This window comes from Amblyraja radiata, chromosome 33 (assembly GCF_010909765.2).
Source record: "Amblyraja radiata isolate CabotCenter1 chromosome 33, sAmbRad1.1.pri, whole genome shotgun sequence".
In the NCBI taxonomy this organism is placed as follows: Eukaryota; Metazoa; Chordata; class Chondrichthyes; order Rajiformes; family Rajidae; genus Amblyraja; species Amblyraja radiata.
The window spans coordinates 25466219-25491804 of record NC_045988.1 but is presented as its reverse complement, the minus strand read 5'-3'; the positions used below and the strand labels follow the sequence as shown (position 1 = coordinate 25491804).

The window sequence follows — 25586 nt, the reverse complement described above, 5'->3', positions numbered from 1 at the left end:
GAACGGCTGGGCCGTTACAGTTTGGCAACAGCGCCATCGCAGGAGCTGCCAGAGCGAGGTTGTAGACAACGACAAACTGCCTTTGGGGCTCCGACTCCGGATTTTCTTGACGTTTACTCCAGGAGCTTTTTCCATGACTGGATATGGCCACAAGGCAGTGGAGGTTTTAAATCAGAGATTTCCCTCTCCTAGATGGACTGCCTTCCCAGGCTGACAAGCCCCATCTGCCCGAGACTCATGGGGGCAGGAGCGTCTACCTTCCTGTGCAGGTCTATAGCACCTGCCCACAGCCCACTGCCCACATTCAAGTCCAATATCAACGTTTAAAGGACACTTGGACAGATACTTTATAAGGAAAGATTTAGAGGGATATAGGCCAAATTTGGGCAAATGGGACCAGTTTAGATGAGGCATCTTGGACCAGTTGAGCCAAAGGACCTGTTGCTGTTCTGTATGACTATGAGTCTACGAGGAAAGGTTGATACTTGTGGTTTAAGTTAGCTTCAGCCCGGAAGTGTTTAAAATAAATGCAGAAAACGTTGGAATTACTCAGCGGGTCAGGCAGCATCTGTGAAGAGATCAGGAGAGGTAACGTTTGAGAACTTGGAAATATTGGGAGTGGAAAAACTTTGTTGGGAACATTGAGAAAGGGGAGGGGATGGCGAATAGAAGGAATGGGTTTTGCTAGGGAGGTGAGCAGGAGAGATCGCCTTCCTTCAGAGGTACATTCACCATAGAGTCATAGAGTCACAGTGTGGAAACAGGCCCTTCGGCCCAGCTTGCCCACACCGGCCAACACGTCCCAGCTATACTAGCTCCACCTGCCTGCGCTTGGTCTAAATCTCTCCAAACCTGTCCTATCCATGTCCCTGTCTAACTGTTTCTTAAACGTTGGGATAGTCCCAGCCTCAACTACCTCCTAGAAACATAGAAACATAGAAAATAGGTGCAGGAGGAGGCCATTCGGCCCTTCGAGCCAGCACCGCCATTCATTGTGATCATGGCTGATCGTCCCCTGTCAATAACCCATGCCTGCCTTCTCCCCATATCCCTTGACTCCACTAGCTCCTAGAGCTCTATCTAACTCTCTCTTAAATCCATCCAGTGACTTGGCCTCCACTGCCCTCTGTGGCAGGGAATTCCATAAATTCACTGGCAGTTTGTTCCATACACCCACCACCCTTTGTGTGAAAAAGATACCCCTCAGATTCCTATTAAATCTTTTCCCCTTCACTTTAAATCTACATCCGCTGTGCAAGAGACTGTGCATCTACCCCATCTTTCCTCCCATGATTTTATACACCTTGAAAATATCTTTCTTTCATACTTAGTGTAAGCAGAAGTTTGTTTATCACATCAATAAATATAATATTGACTAATTAAATACTAACAGATAAACTAATCAGTTAGAAACAAATTAGATGTCAAGTAAATTGAAACATATGCTAATTGAATACTTGGAATGGGTTGTGATATGGGTGACAGGGCAGATGAAGTGTTGCATTGTGTGTAGAAATGAACTGCAGATGCTGGTTTAAACCGAAGATGAACCCAAAAAGCTGGAGTAACTCAGCGGGACAGGCAGCATCTCTGGATTGAAGGAATGGGTGACGTTTCTGGTTGGCACCCTTCTTCAGACTGGCTGGGGATAAAGGAAATGAAAGATATCGACATCCTATCGAGATCTTTAGTTTGAAAGTCAATTGTGATGTGTGATATTTGAACAGAGGAGAGTGAGTTCCAGGGTTAGCCTCTGATGGGGGCAGTGAAAGGGAGGCTGTAGAATGGGCGTGAAGCAATAGCTGAAGGAATTCCTGATATAAAATGTCTGAGGCTTCTGAATATGGGAGGGCAGAGCTTGAACTGTGTAGGAAGGAAGTGCAGATGCTCGTTCACAATGAACAGAGACACAAAATGCTGGAGGAACTCAGCGGGACAGGCATCTGGATCGAAGGAACGGGTGACGTTTCGGGTTGAGGCCCTTCTTCAGACTGAGAGTCAGGGGAGAGGGAGACACAGAGATAAGGAATTGTAAGGTGTGAAAATGAGACATCAAAGGGGACGAAGGTAAAGGAAAATGTAGACTAGATAATTGTTAGCTAGGAGAAGCTGACAACGAAGCAGACAGAGATAACACTTAATCAGGGGAACAGTGAGACTGGTTGGAAGGGGGAGGGATGGCGAGCAAGGGAAAGCAATGGCCACTTGAGTTAGAGAAGTCAATGTTCATACCGCTGGAGTGTAAGCTGCCTATCGAAATATGAGGTGCATTAACAAACTACTGTCATACTAGGACATTTGAAATGTGGTCAGTGGCAGAGAGGGAAAACTGGATTGGTTGAGGACAGTGGTGGGAGTGGGCATCAAAAGGTGAAGGCTTTGCTGAGTGGTTGCATGTCTGCTCCAGGTTTGCTTCCAATGGGCAGTAGGGTGCTGCAACCGAAGTAATACTGGGTTTTGGAGTTGAATAGAGCAGTGAAATCCCTGGAGAAAGGAAGAGTGACCCCTCATTTGTAACTAAGGCAAAATGTGACTCTTGACTCTTTGACTCTTTGAAGTTTGAAATGAAATGAAAAAAGAATCAATGGGAATGAAAAAGATGGGTTCCTTGTGTAGTCTGATTCAGAGATACAGTATATCTCTAAATCAGAGCCAGTGTATCTCTAAAACAGGGCCTTCGACCCACCAAGTCCACGCCGACCAGCGATCACCAATTCACACTAGTTCCATCCCATATACCAGGGCCATTTTACAGGTCATTTAACTTACAAACCAGCACAACTTTGGAATGTGGGAGGAAACCGGAGCACCCAGAGAAAACCCACATGGTCACAGGTAGTACAAACTCCATACAAACAGCACCCGAGGTCAGGATCGAACCCAGTCTCTGGTGTTGGAAGACAGTAACTCTACTGCTGCGCCACCGTGCTGGCCCAGCTGCTCCATGTTTCAGAGGTGGCTTCTGGAGTAGAATGAGCTAATTTAATGGCTCCTTTATGGCAGATAGCAGTGGAGCCACAATGGACAGCGCCATAGAAGGAGAAAAGGTGAGCTGAAGACAGATTGTTATCGGACACAAACTGGAATAATATCGATGAGTATCCAATCTACCTCATTGGTGACCTGGACTATCATTGATCGGAATTTACTGCCTTTACCTTGCACTGAACATTACTCCCTTATCACGTATCTATATACTGTAGATGGCTTGAATGAAATCATGTATAGTCTTACATAGATAGATACATAGAAAATAGGTGCAGGAGTAGGCCATTCGGCACTACCTTTCAATGCGGTCATGGCTGATCATCCCCAATCAGTACCCCGTTCCTGCCATCTCCCCATATCCTTTGATTCCGCTAGCCCTAAGAGCTCTATCTAACTCTCTTTTGAATGCATCCAGTGAATCAACCTCCACTGCCTTCTGAGGCAGTGAATTCCATAAATTCACAACTCTCTGGTGGAAAAGTTTTTCCTCATCTCAGTTCTAAATGGCCTACCCCTTATTCTTAAACTGTGGGCCCTGGTTCTGGACACCTCCAACATCGGAAACATGTTTCCTGCATCTAACGTGTCCAATCCCTTAATAATTATATATCTTTCTACAAGATCCCCTCTCATCTTTCTAAATTACAGTGAATACAAGCCCAGTTGTTCTAGGAATAAACCTCGTGAACCTAAGCTGCACTCCCTCAATAGTAAGAATGTCCTTCCTCGAATTAGCAGACCAAAACTTCACACAATACTCCAGGTGTGGTCTCATCAGGGCCTTGTACAACTGCAGAAGGATCTCTTTGCTCCTACACTCAAATCCTCTCGTTATGAAGGCCAAACTGCCATTAGCTTTCTTCACTGCCTGTTGTACCTGTATGCTTGCTTTCAGTGACTGATGTACAAGGACACCCAGGTCTCATTGTACTTCCCCTTTTCCTAATCTGATATTAATCTGCCTATTTGTTCTTGCCACCAAAGTGGATAACCTCACATTTATCCGCATTATACTGCATCTGTCATGCATCGGCCCACTCACGCGACCTATCCAAGTCACCCTGCAGCCTCATAGCATCCTCCTCACAGTTCACACTGCCACCCAGCTTTGTGTCATCCGCAAATTTGCTAACGTTACTTTTAATTCATTGATCTAAATCATTAATGTATATTGTTAATAGCTGCTGAGAGGGATGGGGAGTGGGGTAGAGAGGGAGAGGGGCAGAGAGGGAGGGGGTATAGAGGGTGGGAGTGAGGGTAGATAGGGAGGGAGCATTTCCCTCCTCTACCCCTCCCCACCTCCCTCCTCCACACCGCACCCCCCATCTCCCTCTACCACCCCACTCATTTCCCTCATCCCCCTCCCATTCCCTGCCCCAGGACCTACCCAGGTCGTAGAGCAGCGTCAGGGCCTGGAACTCGGCCTGGTTCTCGTACTCGACCCGGCCCTGGCTGTAGACTCCAGTCATCAGCGCGGCTGCTGCCTGGGCTCCAGTGCAGGCCCCAACTTCATCTCTGGGCTCGTCCCTGACCCTGTATCCAGGCTCGTCCTTGGTTCCACCGGCGGCTTCTTTCACGGCCCTGGTCACGGCCCCATCCCAAGCCCCGGGCTCGGCCCTCACTCCAGCTCCAGCATCAGGCTCGTTTCCAGCCAGGTCTTGCGGCACCGCCCTCCCCACCAGTTGGCAGCCAGCAGCAGCAGCCGCCACTCCTCATTCACCGCGAGCACTGGAGTGCCCCCCTCCCTCCCAGAGTGTCCCGTCCTGCCTTGCGAGTGTATTGTGATGTCACTCGGGTTTTTTTTCCGAAACGGGTCAGTTTTTGGGGATGTATTTAAATTTTAAAGGATTAATAACTTTGGAAATATAGGTGGGAATGCGACGGGAAGATGTTTGTCGCCACAACGGGAAAATTATGAGTAGGATGTGTGAAAATGGGAAGGCTGTGTACTAGCGTTTGGAAGAAGATAGGAAAAGCGAGTGACACATTGTGGGTGGCACAAACAAGACAAAGACTTGTTTTATAGGGATGTTGGTTATAGTGGATGGACCTACTGATCTTCACTGCCAGGTTGTGCTACCGACTCCATCCCTGGCAGCTTCCAGACCAGACCATATGCCGCCACTGCCGACACACACAGCCTCCGCGGCCCATTCCAGGCCAGGCACGCCACCACCGCCGATACTTACCTGCACTCCGGCTGCCCGCGGGTTGCGATCATTGACTCCGCCGATCCTCACCTCAACTCACCTGGATTTCAGGCCCAGTTCCAGACCAAGAGTCTGAAGAAAGGTCTGGACCCGAAACATCACCTATCCGTGTTCTCCAGAGATGCTGCCTGACCCGCTGACTTACTCCAGCTGACTTACTTGTCCTTTTGTTTAAACCAGCATCTGCAGCTCTCTGTTTCTATTTGTACAATGATACTCAATGTTTATATGTCTCCTCTATATCCCGCAGCTCCGCTCTCACTCCCCATCCCCCTACTCATAAAAAGGACAGAGTCCTCCTTGTCCTCACCTTCCACCCTATCAGCCATCGTATACAACATATAATCCTCCGACATTTTCGCCACCTGCAATGGGATTCCACCACTGGCCACATCTTCCCATCTCCTCCCCTTTCTGCTTTCCGCAGAGACTGCTCCCTGGTCAATTTGTCCCTTCCCACCCAAACCACCCCTCCCCTGGTACTTTCCCTAGCAACCTCAGGAAATGCTACACTTGTCGCTTTACCTCTCCCCTTGACTCCATTCAAGGATCCAAGCAGTCTTTCCAGGTGAGGCAGAGGTTCACCTGCACCTCCTCCAACCTCATCTATTGCAACCGCTGTTCCAGGTGTCAAATTCTCTACATCGGTGAGACCAAGCATAGGCTTGGCGATCGCTTCGCCCAACACCTCCGCTCGGTTCGCAATAACCAACCTGATCTCCCGGTGGCTCAGCACTTCGACTCCCCCTCCCATTCCGAATCTGACCTTTCTGTCCTGAGTCTCCTACATTGCCTGAGTGGGGCCCAGCGCAAATTGGAGGAACAGCACCTCATATTTCGCTTGGGTAGTTTACACCCCAGCGGTATACACATTGACTTCTCCAATTTCAGGTAGTCCTTGCTTTCTCCCTCCTTCCCCTCTCCTTCCCAGCTCTCTCACAAGCCTACTGTCTCCACCTCTTTCTTTCTTTTTCCCGCTCCCCCCCGACATCAGACTGAAGATGGGTCTTGACCCAAAACATCACCTGTTCCTTCCCTCAATCCCTTAATTGGTTGTAGCAGACAATCAGCAATAACAGATACCATTATCCCCCTACTATGGTCTGTTATAACGAGGGTTTACTGTAGATCCAAAGATGGATGGGACATTAAATGGAGCATCGACACTCTGGGCTGACTGGCCAGGTGAGATTGAAGGCTAATTGCTTGCTAAAGCCCACCTTGTTCTTTCAGTCGAATAATCTCCGTGTCGGAGCCAAAGCTGTTCCAGGCGGTGCAGTTGTAGATGGTCTGGAAGTCGGCACGTACAATGTTGCTGATGGTCAGTGTGGAGATCACTCCTTCCTCCATGCTCACCGTCTCCACTGTGTAACGCCCAGAGGTCCCTGATTCCAGAACGTTCTCCTTCCATGACCAGGCCTGGGTGTATCCAATAGAGCAAAAGAACAGATTAAATTATCAACTGCATTCCACCAACATCAGCCACCCCACTATGTGTCAGTTGTGATCGTAATGGATGTCCCATCTTCCAAAATTGGACGGCACGGTGGCACAACGGTAGAGTTGTTGCCTTACAGCACCAGAACCCGGGTTCGATCCTGACTACGGGTGTTTGTCTGTACGGAGCTTGTACGTGCTCCCCGTGACCACGTGGGTTTTCTCTGCGTACTCTGGTTTTCTCCCACACTCCAAAGACGTACAGGTCTGCAGGTTTATTGGCTTGGTATAATTGTAAATTGTCCCTAGTGTGTTGTAGGATATTGTTAGTGTGCAGAATCGCTGGACGGCACAGACCCGGTGGGTCGAAGGGCCTGTTTCCGTGCTTGATGTTGAAACGAAACTGACCTAAAATATAAAATTTAAAAAACAAGCTGTCATCTGAGTGCAAGTAACCAACTCTAAGTGTCAACATTGGGTTGAGATTCTTCCTGGGAAAGAATAAGGGGCCACAATGGAGGATGAGGTCGCATCTTTCATGGGTAAGATTCCTCCTGTGTTATTGAGGCAAATGGTCAGATCGTTCCCTGGCCACAGAAACGCGTTGTGAATGGCCTCTATTGGCTAACTGACCATCAGCTGTCAGATTCTTTGGCAGCTTGTTTTATCGGGAAGCATCACAGCATGGTTTGGGAACAGCTCCATTGAAGACCAACACAGATATTACAGATAGTTGCGGACACAGCCCAGACCATTACACAGACCAACCTCCCTTCCATTGACTCAATTTACACCTCACCCTGCCTTGGCAAGGCCAGCAGCATAATCAAGGACAAGTCACACCCTGCCCACTCCCTCTTCTCCCCTCTCCCATCAGGCATAAGGTACAGAAGCAAATATCCTATAGCAGGATCCTCCGCTATAGGATCTTTGTACAGAAGTGTGAATATGCATACCTCCAGATTCAGGGACAGTTTCTTCCCAGCTGTTACCAGGCAACTGAATCAACCTACCTACAACTAGAGGGCAGTGCTGAACTAATATATACCGCATTGGAGACCCTCAGACTATCTCTATCTTTGATTGGACTTTACTAGCTTGATCTGGACCAAATGTTATTCAAGTTATTCTCTTTATCATGTGTCTGTTCACTGTGGATGGCTCGATTGTAGCCATGTAATGTCTTCCTGCTGACTGCTCAGCACGCAACAAAAGCTTGTCACTGTACCTTGGTACACGTGACAATAAACTAAACTCAAACTCAAACCTCCGCAAAGAACAATTGGCTCCTTTGTCTCCCAAGATCAAAGGTAAAGACCTCAATCATTCCCATTCATTCCGATCCATTGTTATCCACAAAACCCAGTGTACCATCCACTGTATGTACCCTATGCACTATTCCACCCTTGGCCATGTAGACATTCCATGCCATAGCCTTCCTTAGCTCCCGGTCAATGTGCAGAATCTCTTGCCACAAGTTGGGGAATCAGGTACCAGAGGACATAGGTTTAAGGTGAGAGGATAAAATGTAATACAGACCTGAGGGGCAACTTTGTTACACAAAGGATGGTAGGTATATGGAACAAGGTAGTTGAGGCAGGCACTATCACAATGTTTAAAAAACATTTGGACACGTACATGGATAGGATAGGATAGAGGGATATGGATGGGATGTGTTGGTAGGCATGGGCATTGGGCCTGTTTCCTCACTATATAGCTCAGCGACTCTGTGATTCCCTCTATGGGTTTGGAGGGTCGTGCCTCCAGCTGCAGTAAACCTCTTCATTCTCAATGTTTAAGAAAGAACTGCAGATGCTGGAATGTCTACCTCTTCATTCTCAAGAAGTCCTGAACACCCACCTTCTCCAACCCCATCACTGGCGTGGCTCAGTGTAACTTAACTCTACTGTGCAACTTCAATGCCCCGGGATGTGAAAAGGGCTGTATAAATGCAGGGTATTATTGGCATGAAGGGTCGGGGATTTGCTTCAGGGAGAGGTTGGTCAAACTTGGATTGCTTCTCATGGAACACCAAAGATTGAGGGGAGACCTGATGGGCATTTATAAAATGACCAGAGGCATCGATAGGGTAGACAGTCAGAACCTTTTTCCTATATCAAATACGAGAGAGCACAGCTTAAAGATGAAAGGGGATGTCCAGAGCAACTGTTTGACATAGTGAGTGGTGGGTTGCTGGAACCTGCTGCTGGAGGAGGAGGCAGAAACAATAGCGACTGTTAAGAAATAGGCAGGAAATGGAGGGACATGGATTATGTGCATCCAGATAAGCGTTTGGTATGTCCTTGGTATATTCTTAGGCGTAGGCACTGTGGGGTAAAGGGCCTGGCCCTGTGTTGTGTTGTTCAATGTGCAATGCAGGAACAACCTCCAATGATCTGGGCCAGGAAGGATGGCACTGTTCCAAGACGGCGTGATGTCAGAGCACTAGGACGCTAGAGCAGTGGCCAAGGTAATGCCAGATCGTTGAAAGATGCCAATGCATGGCCTAGAATAACTTGGAGCACCACCACCCACCACGAGATGCTACAACACCAGTAGATGTTAGAGTCAAAGAGTCATAGTCATGGAGTCTAACAGCGTGGAAACAGGCCCTTCAGCCCAACTTGCCCACACCTGCCAACATGTCCCAGTTACACTAGTCCCACCTGCCTGCATTTGGACCATATCCCTCCAAACCTGTCCTATACACACACTTGTTTAACTGCTTCTTAAATGTTGGGATAATACCTGCCTCAACTACCTCCTCCAGCAGCTCGTTCCATACACCCACCACCCTTTGTGTGAAAAAGTTACCCCTCAGATTCCTATTAAATCTTTTCCCCATCACCTTAAACCTATGTCCTCTGGTCCTAAATTCACCTACTCTGGGCAAGAGACTCTGTGCATCTACCTAATCTATTGAAAAAGTTACCCCTCAGGTTCCTATTACATCTCTCCCACCCCTCACCTTAAGCCTATGGCCTCTGGTTCTCAATGACCCTACTCTGGGCAAGAGACACTATGCTGCCACCCGATCTATTCCACTCATGATTTTAAACTTCTATCAGATCAATAGGATTATCGAGAGAAATTGGATTGAATGTGTGCGGGAGAAGTGATTTACACAACCTCTCTTCATGGTGCCCCACCTGGTTGCACACACATTCTCCCTTTCCCATTCCCCTTCTGCCCTTCCACCTATACCCCTTCCTCTGGCTTCACATTTCATGCCCCTTCTCTGCTTATTTTCTTATGTCACACATTTTAACTTTTCATCTCTGGCCTTTGTCGATTCATTTGCCAACCCAGCTGTATCCACCTATCACTTGCCGGACTTTGCCCCACCCTCACCTCTCTTCCAGCTCTCTAACCCCCTCCCATTACAATCAGCCTGAAGAAGGATCCTGACCCGACATGTCACCTATACATGGTCTCCAGAGATAGTCATAGAGTGATATGGCGTGGAAACAGGCCCTTCAGCCCAACTTGCCCACATCGGCCAACATGCCCCAGCTACACTAGTCCCACCTACCTGCATTTGGACCACATCCCTCCAAGCCTGTCCTATCCATATACCTGTCTAACTATTTCTTAAATGTTGGGATAATACCTGCCTCAACTACCTACTCTGGCAACTTGTTCCATACACCCACCACCATTTTTGTGAAAAAGTTACTCCTCAGATTGATGTTAAATCTTTTCCCCTTCAACCCAGATGATGCCTGACCCGTTGAGTTCCTCCAGCACTTATTGTCGTTTCTGGGCATTTTGTGTCACCAGTCATTTCCAAATCATGAACAAATTCAGGGTTCTTGAGGGTTAACAGCAGATGTTATGGAGAACCCTTTGCTAAACACAGTGCAAAGACATTGCACCATGAGTCCTGATTTCGATTTTCACAGGACTTCCCTATGCTGTAGTTAACCGAATTGAACTGTGAGCAGTCACACGTTGTACCGTCATTAGGCAGTACTGAGCAGAGATCTTCCCCAGTCTCGCCCCTGAGCTAATCAGTGCAAGTCTGAGACCAGCGCGGTGAAACTGAACATTGCTGCGATTTGTGAGCTACATCATGCACTTTTATTTCTGAAATGATTCACTTTTTATTTCTGCTGATCCATTGGGGGCTTCTTGCTGCAATAAAAAAGCCATTAGCTAGGGAAGAAATTAAGACTTGAACATCTGTACAGCTGTCAATTGCTGGTAGATGTTCTACAAGTCTAATTACACACTGTATGGGCTGCACCAGATGTTCCTCACTGCAGGTTCTCCACTCACATGCAAGAATTACATTTCTTTTTATTTCTATGCTTTTCAAAAATAAATTTCCAAGGTTTACTTAATTTTCTCTGCACTGCTGCATTGCTGCTAGAGGATGTTGTTTACGTTTTTTGGTTTAATTTAGAGATACAGCATGGAAACGGGCCCTTCGGCCCACTGAGTCCATGCCGACCATCACACTAGTCATAGTGTTACTGCATGGAAACAGGCCCTTCGGCCCAACTTGCCCACACCAGCAATATGTCCCATCTACACAAGTCCACCTGTCCACATTTGGCCCACATCCTTCTAAACCTGTCCAATCCATGTACTAAATCAGTCCTATCCGTATAGTTCTATGTCCTATTTTATCCCACTTGCTCATCCACTCCCTACACACATGCTGCTATTTACTGGGGCTAATTGACCTACAAACACCCATGTCTTTCTGATTTGGGAGGAAACCAGGGCATCTGGAGGAAACCCACGTGGTCATGGGGAGATCATGCAAACGTTGTCCAGACAGTATTTGTAGTCAGGATTTAACCCGGGTCTCTGGCGCAGTAAGGCAGCAACTCTACCGCTGTGGCACTATGAGATACAGCATGGAAACAGGTCCTTTGACCCACCAAGTCCACGCCAACCATCGATCGCCCGTTCCCGCCAGTTCTATGTTATCCCACTCTCCCACACACTTGGGGCAATTTATAGAGGCCGGTCTACCTCCAAACCCACGTATATTTGGGATGTGGGAGGAAGCCAGATCATCTGGAAGAAAAGATGGCTCTCGGCAACCAACACCTGCTAGTGACAATCCCGCGACTCTCTCCAGCATCACAGATTGTGCCTCAGCTGCTAGAAAATGGCCTCTGAAATTTCCTCCCGTACCTCTCCCCCTCTCCTTTCCAAATTTCTCCTGTTCATTATGATGCACAAGGCCATTTGGCCCATTGAGTTGATGGCAGTTTTTGAGGGTTGTGATTGAGGGTGGGGAACTTCAGGCTGTCTTGGCAACTGAGGTGCTCAACAATAACAATCTTCATTCATAAAGCACCTCTAATGTAGTGAAAACACCCAAGTTTCATCATGGGAGCTCTTGCAAAGTAAGGTTGATGCTGACGCCTATGGAGTTACGCAGGCAAATGACTAAATGTTGGACGGTGGGTCAAAGAACCTGTTCCCATGCAGTATCTAACAGAGACCGGGGTTTCTTCAAAACCTGTCCTATCCATGTACCTGAGTAAATGTTTATTAAACATTGGGATAGTCTCTGCCTCAACTACCTCCTCCAGCAGCTCATCCCATACACCCACCACCCTTTGTGTGAAAAAGTGACCCCTTAGCTTCCTTTTTTTAGTTTTGTTTAATTTAGAGTTCCCATGAAATCTTTCCCCCCTCACCTTACACCTACATCCTCTGACCCGGGTTTGCAAGTTCTCCCTGTGACCACATGGGTTTTCACCAGATGCTCTGGTTTCCTCCTAAATCCAAAAGATGTGGGGCCTGTAGGTCACTTGGCCTCAATAAATTGCCCCGTATGTTGGGTGTGGATGAGAAAGTGGGGCAACATAGAACATAGAACTACATGGATAGTGGCTCCAGTAGTTCAGCTCTCACATCTCCAGACACCCTGGGTTCAATCCTGACCTCGGATGCTGTCTATGCGGAGTTTGCATGCTCTCCCTGTACCACGTGGGTTTATTTTGGGTGCTCTGGTTTCCTTCCACATCCCAAAGGTTACTAGGTTACCTGGTCACTGAAAATTGCTCATTGACTAGTAGGAGATACAACAGGAACAGCATTTTATATTTCACTTGGGCAGCTTACGTGGTATGAATAGTGATTTCTCCAACTTCAAGTAACCCCGGCATTTCCTCCCTCTTTCCCTCTCTCTATCCCTTCCCCACCCAAATCGCACCAGATTCTCATTTTCACCCAAAAACAGCTAACAGACTGAAGAAGGGTCTCGACACGAAACGTCACCCATTCCTTCTCTTGATTGATACTGCCTGTCCCGCTGAATTACTCCAGCTTTTTGTGTCTATCTTCGGTTTAAAACAGCATATAGTTCCTTCCTGCACAACAGCTAACAATGACCTGTTTCCTTTATCATCGTTACTTTTGTACATATCTTTCATTCATTGTTCTTTATCTCTCTACTTCATCGTCTATATCTCTTGTTTCCCTTTTCCATAACTAGTCTGAAGTAGGGTCTCGATCCGGAACGTCACCCATTCCTTCTCTCCAGAGATGCTGCCTGTCCCGCTGAGTTACTCCAGCATTTTGTGTCTATCTTCAGTGTAAACGAGTATCTGCAGTTCCTTCAAAGGTAACAAAGGTATCAAAGGTATTTTATTGGTCACATTCACATACACCGAGGTGTAGTGAAGTGAAATGCTTTTTGCCATTTTGCAGCACACAAAAAAAGAATACAGACATAACACCAATGAGAGTCTAAAAAACAAAGAGCATCCCCCCACAATGGCTCCCACCATGGGGGAAGGCACAAAGTCCAGTCCCCAACCCCAGTTCACCCATAGTCGGGCCTATTGAGGCCTCCACAGTTGCCTCTACGGAGGCCCTATGTTCCTGGCCGTTCTCGCCGGGTGGTGGTGCTCCGTAGTCTGGAGAGTCCTCACAGCGGCATGGGAACCCTGGAACGGCCGCCTCCGTACTGGAGGCCGCGGCTTCCGAAGCCGACAAGGCCGCGCCGGTTGGAGCTCCACAACTGGCGATCTCGTCGCGAGATCCCAGGCTCCCGGTGTAAAGTTCGGTGCCGCCGCTCGCAGCTGGCCGCTCCTCAGACCCGCAGCTCCGCGATGTTTTTACCCGGCGGTCTCAGCTCACCGGAGCTCCAGCGCAGCGACCCAGGCAAGGCATCGCCCGCTCCACGCCGCCGAAGCGACAGGAAACGCCGCTCCTGGCCCGCTGGTAGGCCGCGAGGACGGGTCGAAGCTGCAGCCCGGAGAAAAGCTGCCTCTCCGACCAGGTAGGGACCCTGAAAGGTAGTTTCCCCCTTCCCCCCCCCACCCCCCACACAAAAAAGTCTAGACCTCCAAACAAAACACTTTAACTAACAAAAAATAAAAATAAAATGGTGAAAAGACAGACAACTGCCTACACATGAATGTTCAGACGTCTCCCTCTACTAATCCTGTACTTTAACTATTGTGCTACTGGGTTCCTGACAAAGTGAGGCTTTGAGAATGGGTGTGTTTGGATAAACACAGACCTCCAGTAATTTTGTTAAGCATAGGATGTGGGCATTACCTGCACTCACTCACACGATGATGTCCTACCTTGTTCCTTTCCACACAACAGGAGTTGATGGGTTTGTGAGAGAGAGAGAGAGAGTGTAGGTGACATGGAGAAGTGCCAGTGATTGCCTGACAGGTGTTGGGGAATGTGTAGGAAGGAACTGCAGATAGATACAAAAAGATGGAGTAACTCAGCGGATGAGGCAGCATCTCCAGAGAGAAGGAATGTGTGACATAGAAACATAGAAAACATAGAAAATAGGTGCAGGAGTAGGCTATTCGGCCCTTCGAGCCTGCACCGCCATTCAATATGATCATGGCTGATCATCCAACTCAGTATCCCATACCTGCCTTCTCTCCATACCCCCTGATCCCTCTAGCCACAAGGGCCACATCTAACTCCCTCTTAAATATAGCCAATGAACTGGCCTCAACTACCTTCTGTGGCAGAGAGTTCCAGAGATTCACCACTCTCTGCATGAAAAATGTTTTTCTCATCTCGGTTCTAAAGGATTTCCCCTCCATCCTTAAGATGTGACCCCTTGTCCTGGACTTCCCCAACATCGGGAACAATCTTCCTGCATCTAGCCTGTCCAATCCCTTAAGAATTTTGTAAGTTTCTATAAGATCCCCCCTCAATCTCCTAAATTCTAGCGAGTACAATCCGAGTCTATCCAGTCTTTCTTCATAAGAAAGTCCTGACATTCCAGGAATCAGTCTGGTGAACCTTCTCTGCACTCCCTCTATGGCAATAATGTCCTTCCTCAGATTTGGAGACCAAAACTGTACGCAATACTCCAGGTGTGGTCTCACCAAGACCCTGTACAACTGCAGTAGAACCTCCCTGCTCTTATACTCAAATCCTTTTGCTATGAATGCCAACATACCATTCGCTTTCTTTACTGCCTGCTGCACCTGCATGCCTACTTTCAATGACTGGTGTACCATGACACCCAGGTCGCGTTGCATCTCCCCTTTTCCTAATCGGCCACCATTTAGATAATAGTCTACTTTCCTGTTTTTGCCACCAAAGTGGATAACCTCACATTTATCCACATTATACTGCATCTGCCATGCCTTTGCCCACTCACCCAGCCTATCCAAGTCACCTTGCAGCCTCCTAGCATCCTCCTCACAGCTAACACTGCCCCCGAGCTTCGTGTCATCCGCAAACTTCGAGATGTTGCATTCAATTCCCTCGTCCAAATCATTAATATATATTGTAAATAGCTGGGGTCCCTGCACTGCGCCTTGCGGTACCCCACTAGTCACTGCCTGCCATTCTGAAAAGGACCCGTTTACTCCTACTCTTTGCTTCTTGTTTGCCAGCCAGTTCTCTATCCACATCAATACTGAACCCCCAATACCGTGTGCTTTAAGTTTGTATACTAATCTCTTATGTGGGACCTTGTCGAAAGCCTTCTGAAAGTCCAGATATAACACATCCACTGGTTCTCCCCTATCCACTCTACTAGTTACATCCTCGAAAAAGTCTATAAGATTCGTCAGACATGATTTACCTTTCGTAAATCCATGCTGACTTTGTCCATTGATTTCACCACTTTCCAAATGTACTGCTATCCCATCTTTAATAACTGACTCTAGCAGTTTCCCCACTACCGATGTTAGACTAACTGGTCTGTAATTCCCGTTTTACATAGAAACATAGAAATTAGGTGCAGGAGTAGGCCATTCGGCCCTTCGAGCCTGCACCGCCATTCAATATGATCATGGCTGATCATCCAACTCAGTATCCCGTACCTGCCTTCTCTCCATACCCTCTGATCCCCTTAGCCACAAGGGCCACATCTAACTCCCTCTTAAATATAGCCAATGAACTGGCCTCGGCTACCCTCTGTGGCAGGGAGTTCCAGAGATTCACCACTCTCTGTGTGAAAAAAGTTCTTCTCATCTCGGTTTTAAAAGATTTCCCCCTTATCCTTAAGCTGTGACCCCTTGTCCTGGACTTCCCCAACATCGGGAGCAATCTTCCTGCATCTAGCCTGTCCAACCCCTTAAGAATTTTGTAAGTTTCTATAAGATCCCCTCTCAATCTCCTAATTTCTAGAGTGTATAAACCAAGTCTATCCAGTCTTTCTTCATAAGACAGTCCTGACATCCCAGGAATCAGTCTGGTGAACCTTCTCTGCACTCCCTCTATGGCAATAATGTAATTCCTCAGATTTGGAGACCAAAACTGTACGCAATACTCCAGGTGTGGTCTCACCAAGACCCTGTACAACTGCAGTAGAACCTCCCTGCTCCTATACTCAAATCCTTTTGCTATGAAAGCTAACATACCATTCGCTTTCTTCACTGCCTGCTGCACCTGCATGCCCACTTTCAATGACTGGTGTACCATGACACCCAGGTCTCGCTGCATCTCCCCTTTTCCTAGTCGGCCACCATTTAGATAATAGTCTGCTTTCCTGTTTTTGCCACCAAAATGGATAACCTCACATTTATCCACATTATACTGCATCTGCCAAACATTTGCCCACTCACCCAGCCTATCCAAGTCACCTTGCAGTCTCCTAGCATCCTCCTCACAGCTAACACTGCCCCCCAGCTTAGTGTAATCCGCAAACTTGGAGATATTGCCTTCAATTCCCTCATCCAGATCATTAATATATATTGTAAATAGCTGGGGTCCCAGCACTGAGCCTTGCGGTACCCCACTAGTCACTGCCTGCCATTGTGAAAAGGACCCGTTTACTCCTACTCTTTGCTTCCTGTTTGCCAGCCAGTTCTCTATCCACATCAATACTGAACCCCCAATGCCGTGTGCTTTAAGTTTGCAAACTAATCTCTTATGTGGGACCTTGTCGAAAGCCTTCTGGAAGTCCAGATACACCACATCCACTGGTTCTCCCCTATCCACGCTACTAGTTACATCCTCGAAAAATTCTATAAGATTCGTCAGACATGATTTACCTTTTGTAAATCCATGCTGGCTTTGTCCAATGATTTCACCACTTTCCAAATGTGCTGCTATCCCATCTTTAATAACTGACTCTAGCAGTTTCCCCACTACCGATGTTAGACTAACTGGTCTGTAATTCCCCGTTTTCTCTCTCCCTCCCTTCTTAAAAAGAGGGGTTACGTTTGCTACCCGCCAATCCTCAGGAACTACTCCAGAATCTAAAGAGTTTTGAAAGATTATTACTAATGCATCCACTATTTCTGGAGCTACTTCCTCAAGTACTCTGGGATGCAGCCTATCTGGCCCTGGGGATTTATCGGCTTTTAATCCATTTAATTTACCCAACACCACTTCCCGGCTAACCTGGATTTCACTCAATTCCTCCAACTCCTTTGACTTTGACTGCTATTTCCGGCAGATTATTTATGTCTTCCTTAGTGAAGACGGAACCAAAGTAGTCATTCAATTGGTCCGCCATATCCTTGTTCCCCATGATCAACTCACCTGTTTCTGACTGCAAGGGACCTACATTTGTTTTAACTAATCTCTTTCTTTTCACATATCTATAAAAACTTTTGCAGTCGGTTTTTATGTTCCCTGCCAGTTTTCTTTCATAATCTATTTTTCCTTTCCTAATTAAGCCCTTTGTCCTCCTCTGCTGGTCTCTGAATTTCTCCCAGTCCTCCGGTATGCTGCTTTTTCTGGATAATTTGTACGCATCATCCTTCGCTTTGATACTATCCCTGATTTCCCTTGTTATCCACGGATGCACTACCTTCCCTGATTTATTCTTTTGCCAAACTGGGATGAACAATTTTTGTAGTTCATCCATGCAGTCTTTAAATGTCTTCCATTGCATATCCACCGTCAACCCTTTTAAAATTAATTGCCAGTCAATCTTGGCCAATTCACGTCTCATACCCTCAAAGTTACCTTTCTTTAAGTTCAGAACCATTGTTTCTGAATTAACAATGTCACTCTCCATCCTAATGAAGAACTCAACCATATTATGGTCACTCTTGCCCAAGGGGGCACGTACAACAAGACTGCTAACTAACCCTTCCTCATTACTCAATACCCAGTCTAAAATAGCCTGCTCTCTCGTTGGTTCCTCTACATGTTGATTTAGATAACTATCCCGCATACATTCCAAAAAATCCTCTTCCTCAGCACCCCTGCCAATTTGATTCACCCAATCTATATGTAGATTGAAGTCACCCATTATCACGGTTTTGCCTTTGTCGCACGCATTTCTAATTTCCTGTTTGATACCATCTCCAACTTCACTACTACTGTTAGGTGGCCTGTACACAACACCCACCAGCGTTTTCTGCCCCTTAGTGTTTCGCAGCTCTACCCATACCGATTCCACATCCTGCAAACTAATGTCCTTCCTTTCCATTGCGTTAATCTCCTCTCTAATCAGCAACACTACCCCACCTCCTTTTCCTTTCTCTCTATCCCTCCTGAATATTGAATATCCCTGGATGTTCAGCTCCCAGCCTTGGTCACCCTGGAGCTATGTCTCCGTGATCCCAACTATATCATAGTCATTAATAGCTATCTGCGCATTCAACTCATCCACCTTATTACGAATGCTCCTTGCATTGAGACACAAAGCCTTCAGGTTTGTTTTTACAACACTCTTACCCCTTATACAATTTTGTTGAAAAGTGGCCCTTTTTGATTTTTGCCCTGGATTTTCTGGCCTGCCACTTTTACTTTTCACCTTGCTACCTATTGCTTCTACCCTCATTTTACACCCCTCTGTCTCTATGCTCACACATTTAAGAAAACCTTTCCCTTTAACTCCATCCTCCACTAGCCCATTCGACACCCCACCCCCCTTATTCAGTTTAAAACCACCCGTGTAGCAGTGGCAAACCTGCCTGCCAGAATGCTGGTCCCACACCTGTTAAGATGCAATCCGTCCCTTTTGTACAGTTCCCCCTTACCCCAAAACAGATCCCAGTGATCTAAGAATCTAAATCCCTGCCCCGTACACCAGTTCCTCAGCCACACGTTCAGGTCCTGTATCTCCCTGTTCCTGCTCTCGCCAGCACGAGGAACTGGAAGCAAACCGGAGATAACAACCCTGGAGGTCCTGCTTTTCAGCATTTTTCCGAGCTCTCTAAAGTCATGCTGCAGAATATTCATCCCCTTCTTTCCGACATCGTTTGTGCCGACATGCACTACCACTTCCGGATGTTCACCTTCGCCCTTGAGGATTTTCTGCACTCTGTCCGTGACATCCTGGATCCTGGCACCAGGAAGGCAGCACACCATCCTCGCATCCCGTCTGTTGCCGCAGAAACCCCTGTCCGTACCTCTCACAATGGAGTCTCCCACTACAATGGCGTTGCCTGCCTTAGGCCTTTTTGGTTTTGGCTCAACAGCCCTATTCGCATCACAAGCCAGCCCGTCGCCCAGTGTAAACACCTCTTCTGTCCCGACAGCTTCTAAGTGGGTGAACCTGTTCACAAGAGGTACAACACCCGGGGAAGTTGGCATTCCATGCTTCCCTCCCGTTCTCACTGTCTCCCACCTTCTCTCTTCCAGTACCTTAGGTGTAACAATCGTACTGTAGGACTTGTCGAGGAACGACTCCGTTTCTCGGACGAACCGGAGGTCATCCACTTGCTTCTCAAGTTCCCCAACACGGCCCTTCAGGAGCTCTACCTGGATGCACTTCTCGCATTTGTAGCAGCCAGAGGCACTGGCGGTGTCCTTGACCTCCCACATACTGCAAGCATGGCACTGAATCAGCTTGCCTGACATCTCCTTCTTTCGTCTCCTCTCCGAAGACTCTCGAGCCAAAGACTCGCACTTTTCTCACAGGGCACTTCCCTCACAAGGCCGCTCACTCACTGCCGCTCGCTAAGAACAGTCTTGCTTAAATTGACTGATAAATTGCCTGATTTACCAATTTACAAACCAAATTCCTCAGTTTTCAACTGTTTTCCCAGCACTGACGCACTTCTCTCCTCCCACTTGGGCTAGAGCCAATCAGTCGTATCTCTTGCTAAGCTATTGCTGCTGCTGTTGTTACTCCCAAAGCTACAGCAGTTCTGAGTCAAGTCTGCCTGTCCTTGACCTGTACTTTAACTGTTTTCACTTCTCTCCTCCCACTTGGGCTAGAGCCAATCAGTCGTATCTCTTGCTAAGCTCCTGCTGCTGCTGTTGTTACTCCCAAAGCTACAGCAGTTTTCTCTCTCCCTCCCTTTTTAAAAAGTGGAGTTACATTAGCTACCCTCCAATCTTCAGGAACTACTCCAGAAACTTGTGACGTTTTGGGTTGACACCCTTCTTCAGACTCTGACAGTTCGAGTCTGAAAAATTCGACCTGAAACGTCACCCATTCCTTCTCTCCAGAGATGCTGCCTGACCCGCTGAGTTATTCCAGGTTTTTGTGTCTATCTTCAGTGTTGTGCAATGTTCTGTGATATATTGCATCTACTTTTACCCCAGTCAGTAGAGTGGAGCTCCTCGCTTCACATCTGTGAGGTTTTCTCATATTTAGTTAGTTTACTTCAGTTAGGTTTAATTTCGTTTAGTTTATTATTGTCACGAGGTACAGTGGAAACTTCTCTGTTGCATGCTATCTACTCAGCGAAAATAATATACATGGTTACAATCAAGCTGCCCAGAGTGTATAGATACCACACACGCATCTCCATATACTACAAACATGTGCACAAACCTATATCCTCTGGTTCGTGATTCCCCTACACTGGGTAAAAAAACTGTGCATCCATCCTCTCTATTCTCCTCATGTATTTTTATACACATGTATAAGATCACCCTTTTGGCAACATCATAGTTATAGAGTGATACTGCAAGGAAACAGGCCCTTCAGCCCAACTTGCCCACACTGGCCAACACATCCCATCTACACTGGTCCCACCTGCCTGCATTTGGCCCATATCCCTCAAAATCTGCCCTATCCATATAACTGTCTAAATGTTTCTAAAGGGCCTGTCCCACTTGGACGTCATTTGCGCGTCACGCAGATGGCGCGCGAAGATTTTGTATAACCCAAAATCCTGGGACCCAAGCGCGACCGCGCATCACTGCCTACGTCACCATGCGTAATGCGCACCATGCGTGCGTCCTGATGCGTAAATGATGTCGTGTAAATGACACGCAAATGGCACACAAGTAGGACAGGCCCTTTAAACATTGCGATGGAACCTGCCTCAACTTCCACCTTTCACCCTTTGTGTGAAAACGTTACCCCTTGTTTTCCTTTATTTAGTTCAGTTTAATTTAGAGTTCCTCCCCTCACCTTAAACCTATGTCCCCTGGTTCTCGATTCCCCTACTCTGTGCAAGAGATGATGTGCGTCCACCCGATCTACTCCTCTCGTGGTTTTGTAACATGCACCCACCAACCTGTGCATGCGAACAATGCCCCTCGGGTTCCCATTCAAACCCTTGTTAAAACACCACCAGCGGATATGCGGAGGGAGTGCCGGCATGCCGCTGCTTTCACTGAGTTGCCGAGTCACTCACTATTCGGTCGGGAGGAGGTGTACTACGAATGAAGCACTTGATCTGGCCCTTCTTCCCCTGCAGGGCATGCTGCATCTGCGTGCTGGAGATGATGGGAGGCCCTGAAAGCCGAAACATAAACAAATCACACATCCGACCCACCAAAGCACTTTATTACATTAGACCACTCATCCAAACCAGCACTGCTTGTAATACACCCTTTCCAAATGAACAACTAACATCAGGGCGAGCTCCGCACATAATTATGTTGAATATAATTGCTATTTATTAGAAGCCTAATTGAAATAAATTTGCATTTTAATGAATATTTTATAGGCTAATTGCACACAGAATGTGCAATAGACGAGCTGGGTTCAGCTACTTCAGCAGTGAAGACCTCTTGGTGGCTGGGGAGGAGCAAGAGGGATTCCGTTGAAGGGCATGGAGTGCTGACGAGATTACAGCTCAGTACAAAATCTTATGCCGGGATTAACAAAACTCACTCAGTCTTCATGTATAGGAAGGAACTGTAAATGCCTACCTGTACTCCCGGTTGCTAAACACTTTAACTCTCCTTCCCATTCCCTTTCTGTCCTGGGTCTCCTCCATTGTCAGAGTGAGGCCCAGCACACATTGGAGGAACAGCACCTCATATTTCGCTTGGGCAGCTTACCGCCCAGTGATATGATTAGTGATTTCTCTAACTTCAAGTAATCCCGGCATTCCCTCTCTCACCATCCCCCACCACCCAAGTCGCACCAGCTTCTCGTTCTCACCCAACAAACAGCTGTTTCCTTTATCATCGTTACTTTTTTTCATATCTTTCATTCGTTCTTCTACAGTATATCTCTCTACATCATCTCTCGTTTCCCTTTCCCGTGATTTTCAGTCTGAAGAAAGGTCTCGGCCTGAAACATCACTCATTCCAGCACCCCAGAGATGCTGCCTGTCCCGCTGAGTTACTCCAGCATTTCATGTCATTCAAACTTCATGAGGATTTGCTATTTCAGAGTCATAGACTCATAGAGTGATACAGCGCGGAAACAGGCCTCTCGGCCCAACGTGCCCACACCGACCAATATGTCCCATCTACACTAGTCCCACCTGCCTGCATTTGACCCATATCCTTCTAAACGTATCCTATCCATGTACCTGTCTAAATGTTTCTTAAACATTGCAATAGTACCAGCCTCAACTACCTCCTCTGGCAAGTCGTTCCGTACACCCACTGTGTAAAATGAACCCCTCTGGTTCCTATTAATTTTTTCTCCCCTCATACAGCGTGGCAACAAGCTACAGCATCAATGTGTATAGGCAGTTCAGATACTTCCTTGGCATTAGGTTTGGTTTTCTTGGTTGAGCGCTCATCCTAGTGTTACAGCACGTACTTTGTGTTTTAATAGTAATTTATGTCCTCTCGTTCTCGCTTCCCCTACTCTGGGCATTTTGTTCCACGAGAACCTAATTGCCTTTCCAGACTTCATTTAAAATCAATCTGAACTGTGAAACTTTGCTTTTATCTTCCTTCAAGAAGAATATTTGGGCTTGGCCGCAAATGGCCCAGCATCTGATAGAAGTGATATTTCGCTTGGGCAGCTTACAACCCACAATATTGATTTCTCTAATTATAAGTAACCCTTGCATCCCCCCTCTCTCCATTCCACCCCCACCCAAGTCGTTGTTCTAGTTTCAAAGAAGTCATGTTGAGTCTCATTGTCTGTAACTTGTTTCCACCTAGCACATGGCGACCAATGGCCTGTTTTCTTTATCATCATTACTGTTTTGCATATCTTTCATTTATTTGTTCTATATTTCTCTGTGTCACCTTCTATATCTCTCTATCCCCTGAATCTCACTGAAGAAGGGTCTCGACCTGAAATGTCACCTACTCCTTTTCTCCAGAGATGCTGCCTGACCCGCTGAGTTACTCCATCTTTTTGTGCTTATCTTCAGTTTAAACCAGCATCTGTGGTTCCGTCCGACACATCAGATAGAAGTGGTCTGACGTTGCCTTACTGCTCCTGCAAATTAATACTGGACCAGAACCACGTTGGGGAAGAGGCACTGTGGGAGCACAGGTAGAAACCGCACTAGACATCGCTTCACAGAGACACAGGGGACCGGCCAATGTTAACATATCCTGGTGCTCCGCTGATCTAAGGCCCTGACCAAAACTACTGCAGTTTATACAAGTGCACCCCCCCCCCCCCCACCCCCCAGCATTACTCAATTTGTACTGTATTATTATCTCCAGCTGCCAATTATGTGCTTGATGCCTTGTGTCTGTTTGCTTGTTTGTGTAAATGTACCCTCACAACTAAATGCATGCATGCATCAATAAATAAAAGTGTGTGTGTGTGTGTTTGTGTGTTTGTGTGTGTGTGTTTGTGTGTGTGTGTTTGTGTGTGTGTATATGTGTGTGTGTGTGTGTGTGTGTGTGTGTGTGTGTGTGTGTGTGTGTGTGTATGTGTGTGAGTGTGTGTGCGCGTGTGTGTGTGTGCGCGTGTGTGTGCGCGTGTGTGTGCATTTACTCGTGGGTGTGAATATATTTACATACTACATGGTGTGTGTGGTCACACACACATACACACATAGTGTGACAATCACTGGCTCTGTAACTGTCTGGAGTATGTGTGTGAGTGTGTCACGTTGTGAACGCGTCACTCGGTGTGCATCAGTGTGTCACTGAGTGCGCGTGTGCCATTGATCGTGAGTATGTGTGCCACTGTGTGTGGGTGTGTATGAGACCACTGTGTACATTTGTGTGTGTCACTGTGAATATCTCTGTGTGAGCGCACGTGTTTCACCATGATTGTGTGCACGTTATCATGTGCATGTCACTATCTGAGTGACTACATGTGTGACTACATGTGTGACTGTGTGTGTGTGTGTGTGTGTGTGTGTGTGTGTGTGTGTGTGTGTGTGTGTGTGTGTGTGTGTGTGTGCTGTGTGCTTCACTGTGTGTGTAAAATTGTGTGTGACTATGTGTGCGTGTGTGTGGGTGGGTGTGTGCATGTGTGAGACTGTGTGGCTGTGTGAATGAGACCGTGCTTGTGTGTGTGTGCGTTTGCTTGTGGGTGTGGAAATATTTGGATATATATACTGCCCATATTTGCACAAATATATGCAAATATGGTGTTACGGTGCAACGGCACAGTTAAGGGCCTGTCCCATCAGCATGCGACTGCATGCAGCGAGCGTGACCAAACGTGGTGGCTTGAGGCGTACGGCCTCGCGGGGCCGGTCCCACTTTCAACCGCGGAGTGGTCTTGAGTTGTGCGGGGCTGGTCCCGACATCATACTCACCAATCACTGGGCAGGAGGCGGGCCGACTGAATTTGGACGTCGCACGGCGTCGGGCGGTGACGTCATCGTGCAACGCCTCGCGCTAGGCTACGCCGTCAAGACGCTGCATACGGCGTCCAGACGCTGCGTACGGTGTCGAGACGCTGCATACGCCCATCGAGGCACTGCGTATGGCCACAATGCGGCTGCGGGCCAACAGGCCGTTGCCGCGCGGGATTTTTGGACAGTGTCAGTTTTTCAGAGCCCCGCGCGATGTCCGGACCAGCCCCGCACAACTCCATTCGGCTCCGGCGATCAAAGTGGGACCGGCCCCGCGAGGCCTTACGGCTCAAGCGACCACGTTAGGTCACGCTCGCCGCATGCAGTCGCATGCTGGTGGGACCGGCCCTTTAGGGAGCCGGGTTCGATCCTGACTATGCGCACTGTCTGTACGGAGTTTATACCTTCTCCCCGTGACCATGTGGGTCTTCCCAGGGAACTCCAGTTTCCTCCCACACTCCAAAGCGTACAGGTTTGCAGGTTAATTGGCTTTGTATAAATGTCAATTGTCCTTCGTGTGTGTAGGATAATGTTAGTCTGCGGGGATCGCTAGTCTGCACAGACTTGGTGGGCCGAAGGGCCTGTTTCCGCACTGTCCGCATCTCTAAACTAAATGAAACTGTGCAGACTCCTGTGCATATTTATATATGATTGTTTACGTGATTGCATGTGATTG

The 25586-nt window shown here is 47.5% G+C and overlaps 1 protein-coding gene across 1 annotated transcript in view; it reads right to left on the bottom strand.

Moving 5' to 3' along the window:
* kirrel3 (kirre like nephrin family adhesion molecule 3) overlaps positions 1 to 25586 on the bottom strand; it is a 131434-nt gene that overhangs the window by 56223 nt on the left and 49625 nt on the right. Inside the window, exons 6-7 of the mRNA XM_033049550.1 lie at positions 21587 to 21687; positions 6419 to 6617 (exon numbers count right to left, since the gene is read on the bottom strand). Coding sequence (XP_032905441.1) covers positions 6419 to 6617; positions 21587 to 21687 — 300 coding nt within the window. The remainder of the gene's footprint in view (positions 1 to 6418; positions 6618 to 21586; positions 21688 to 25586) is intronic.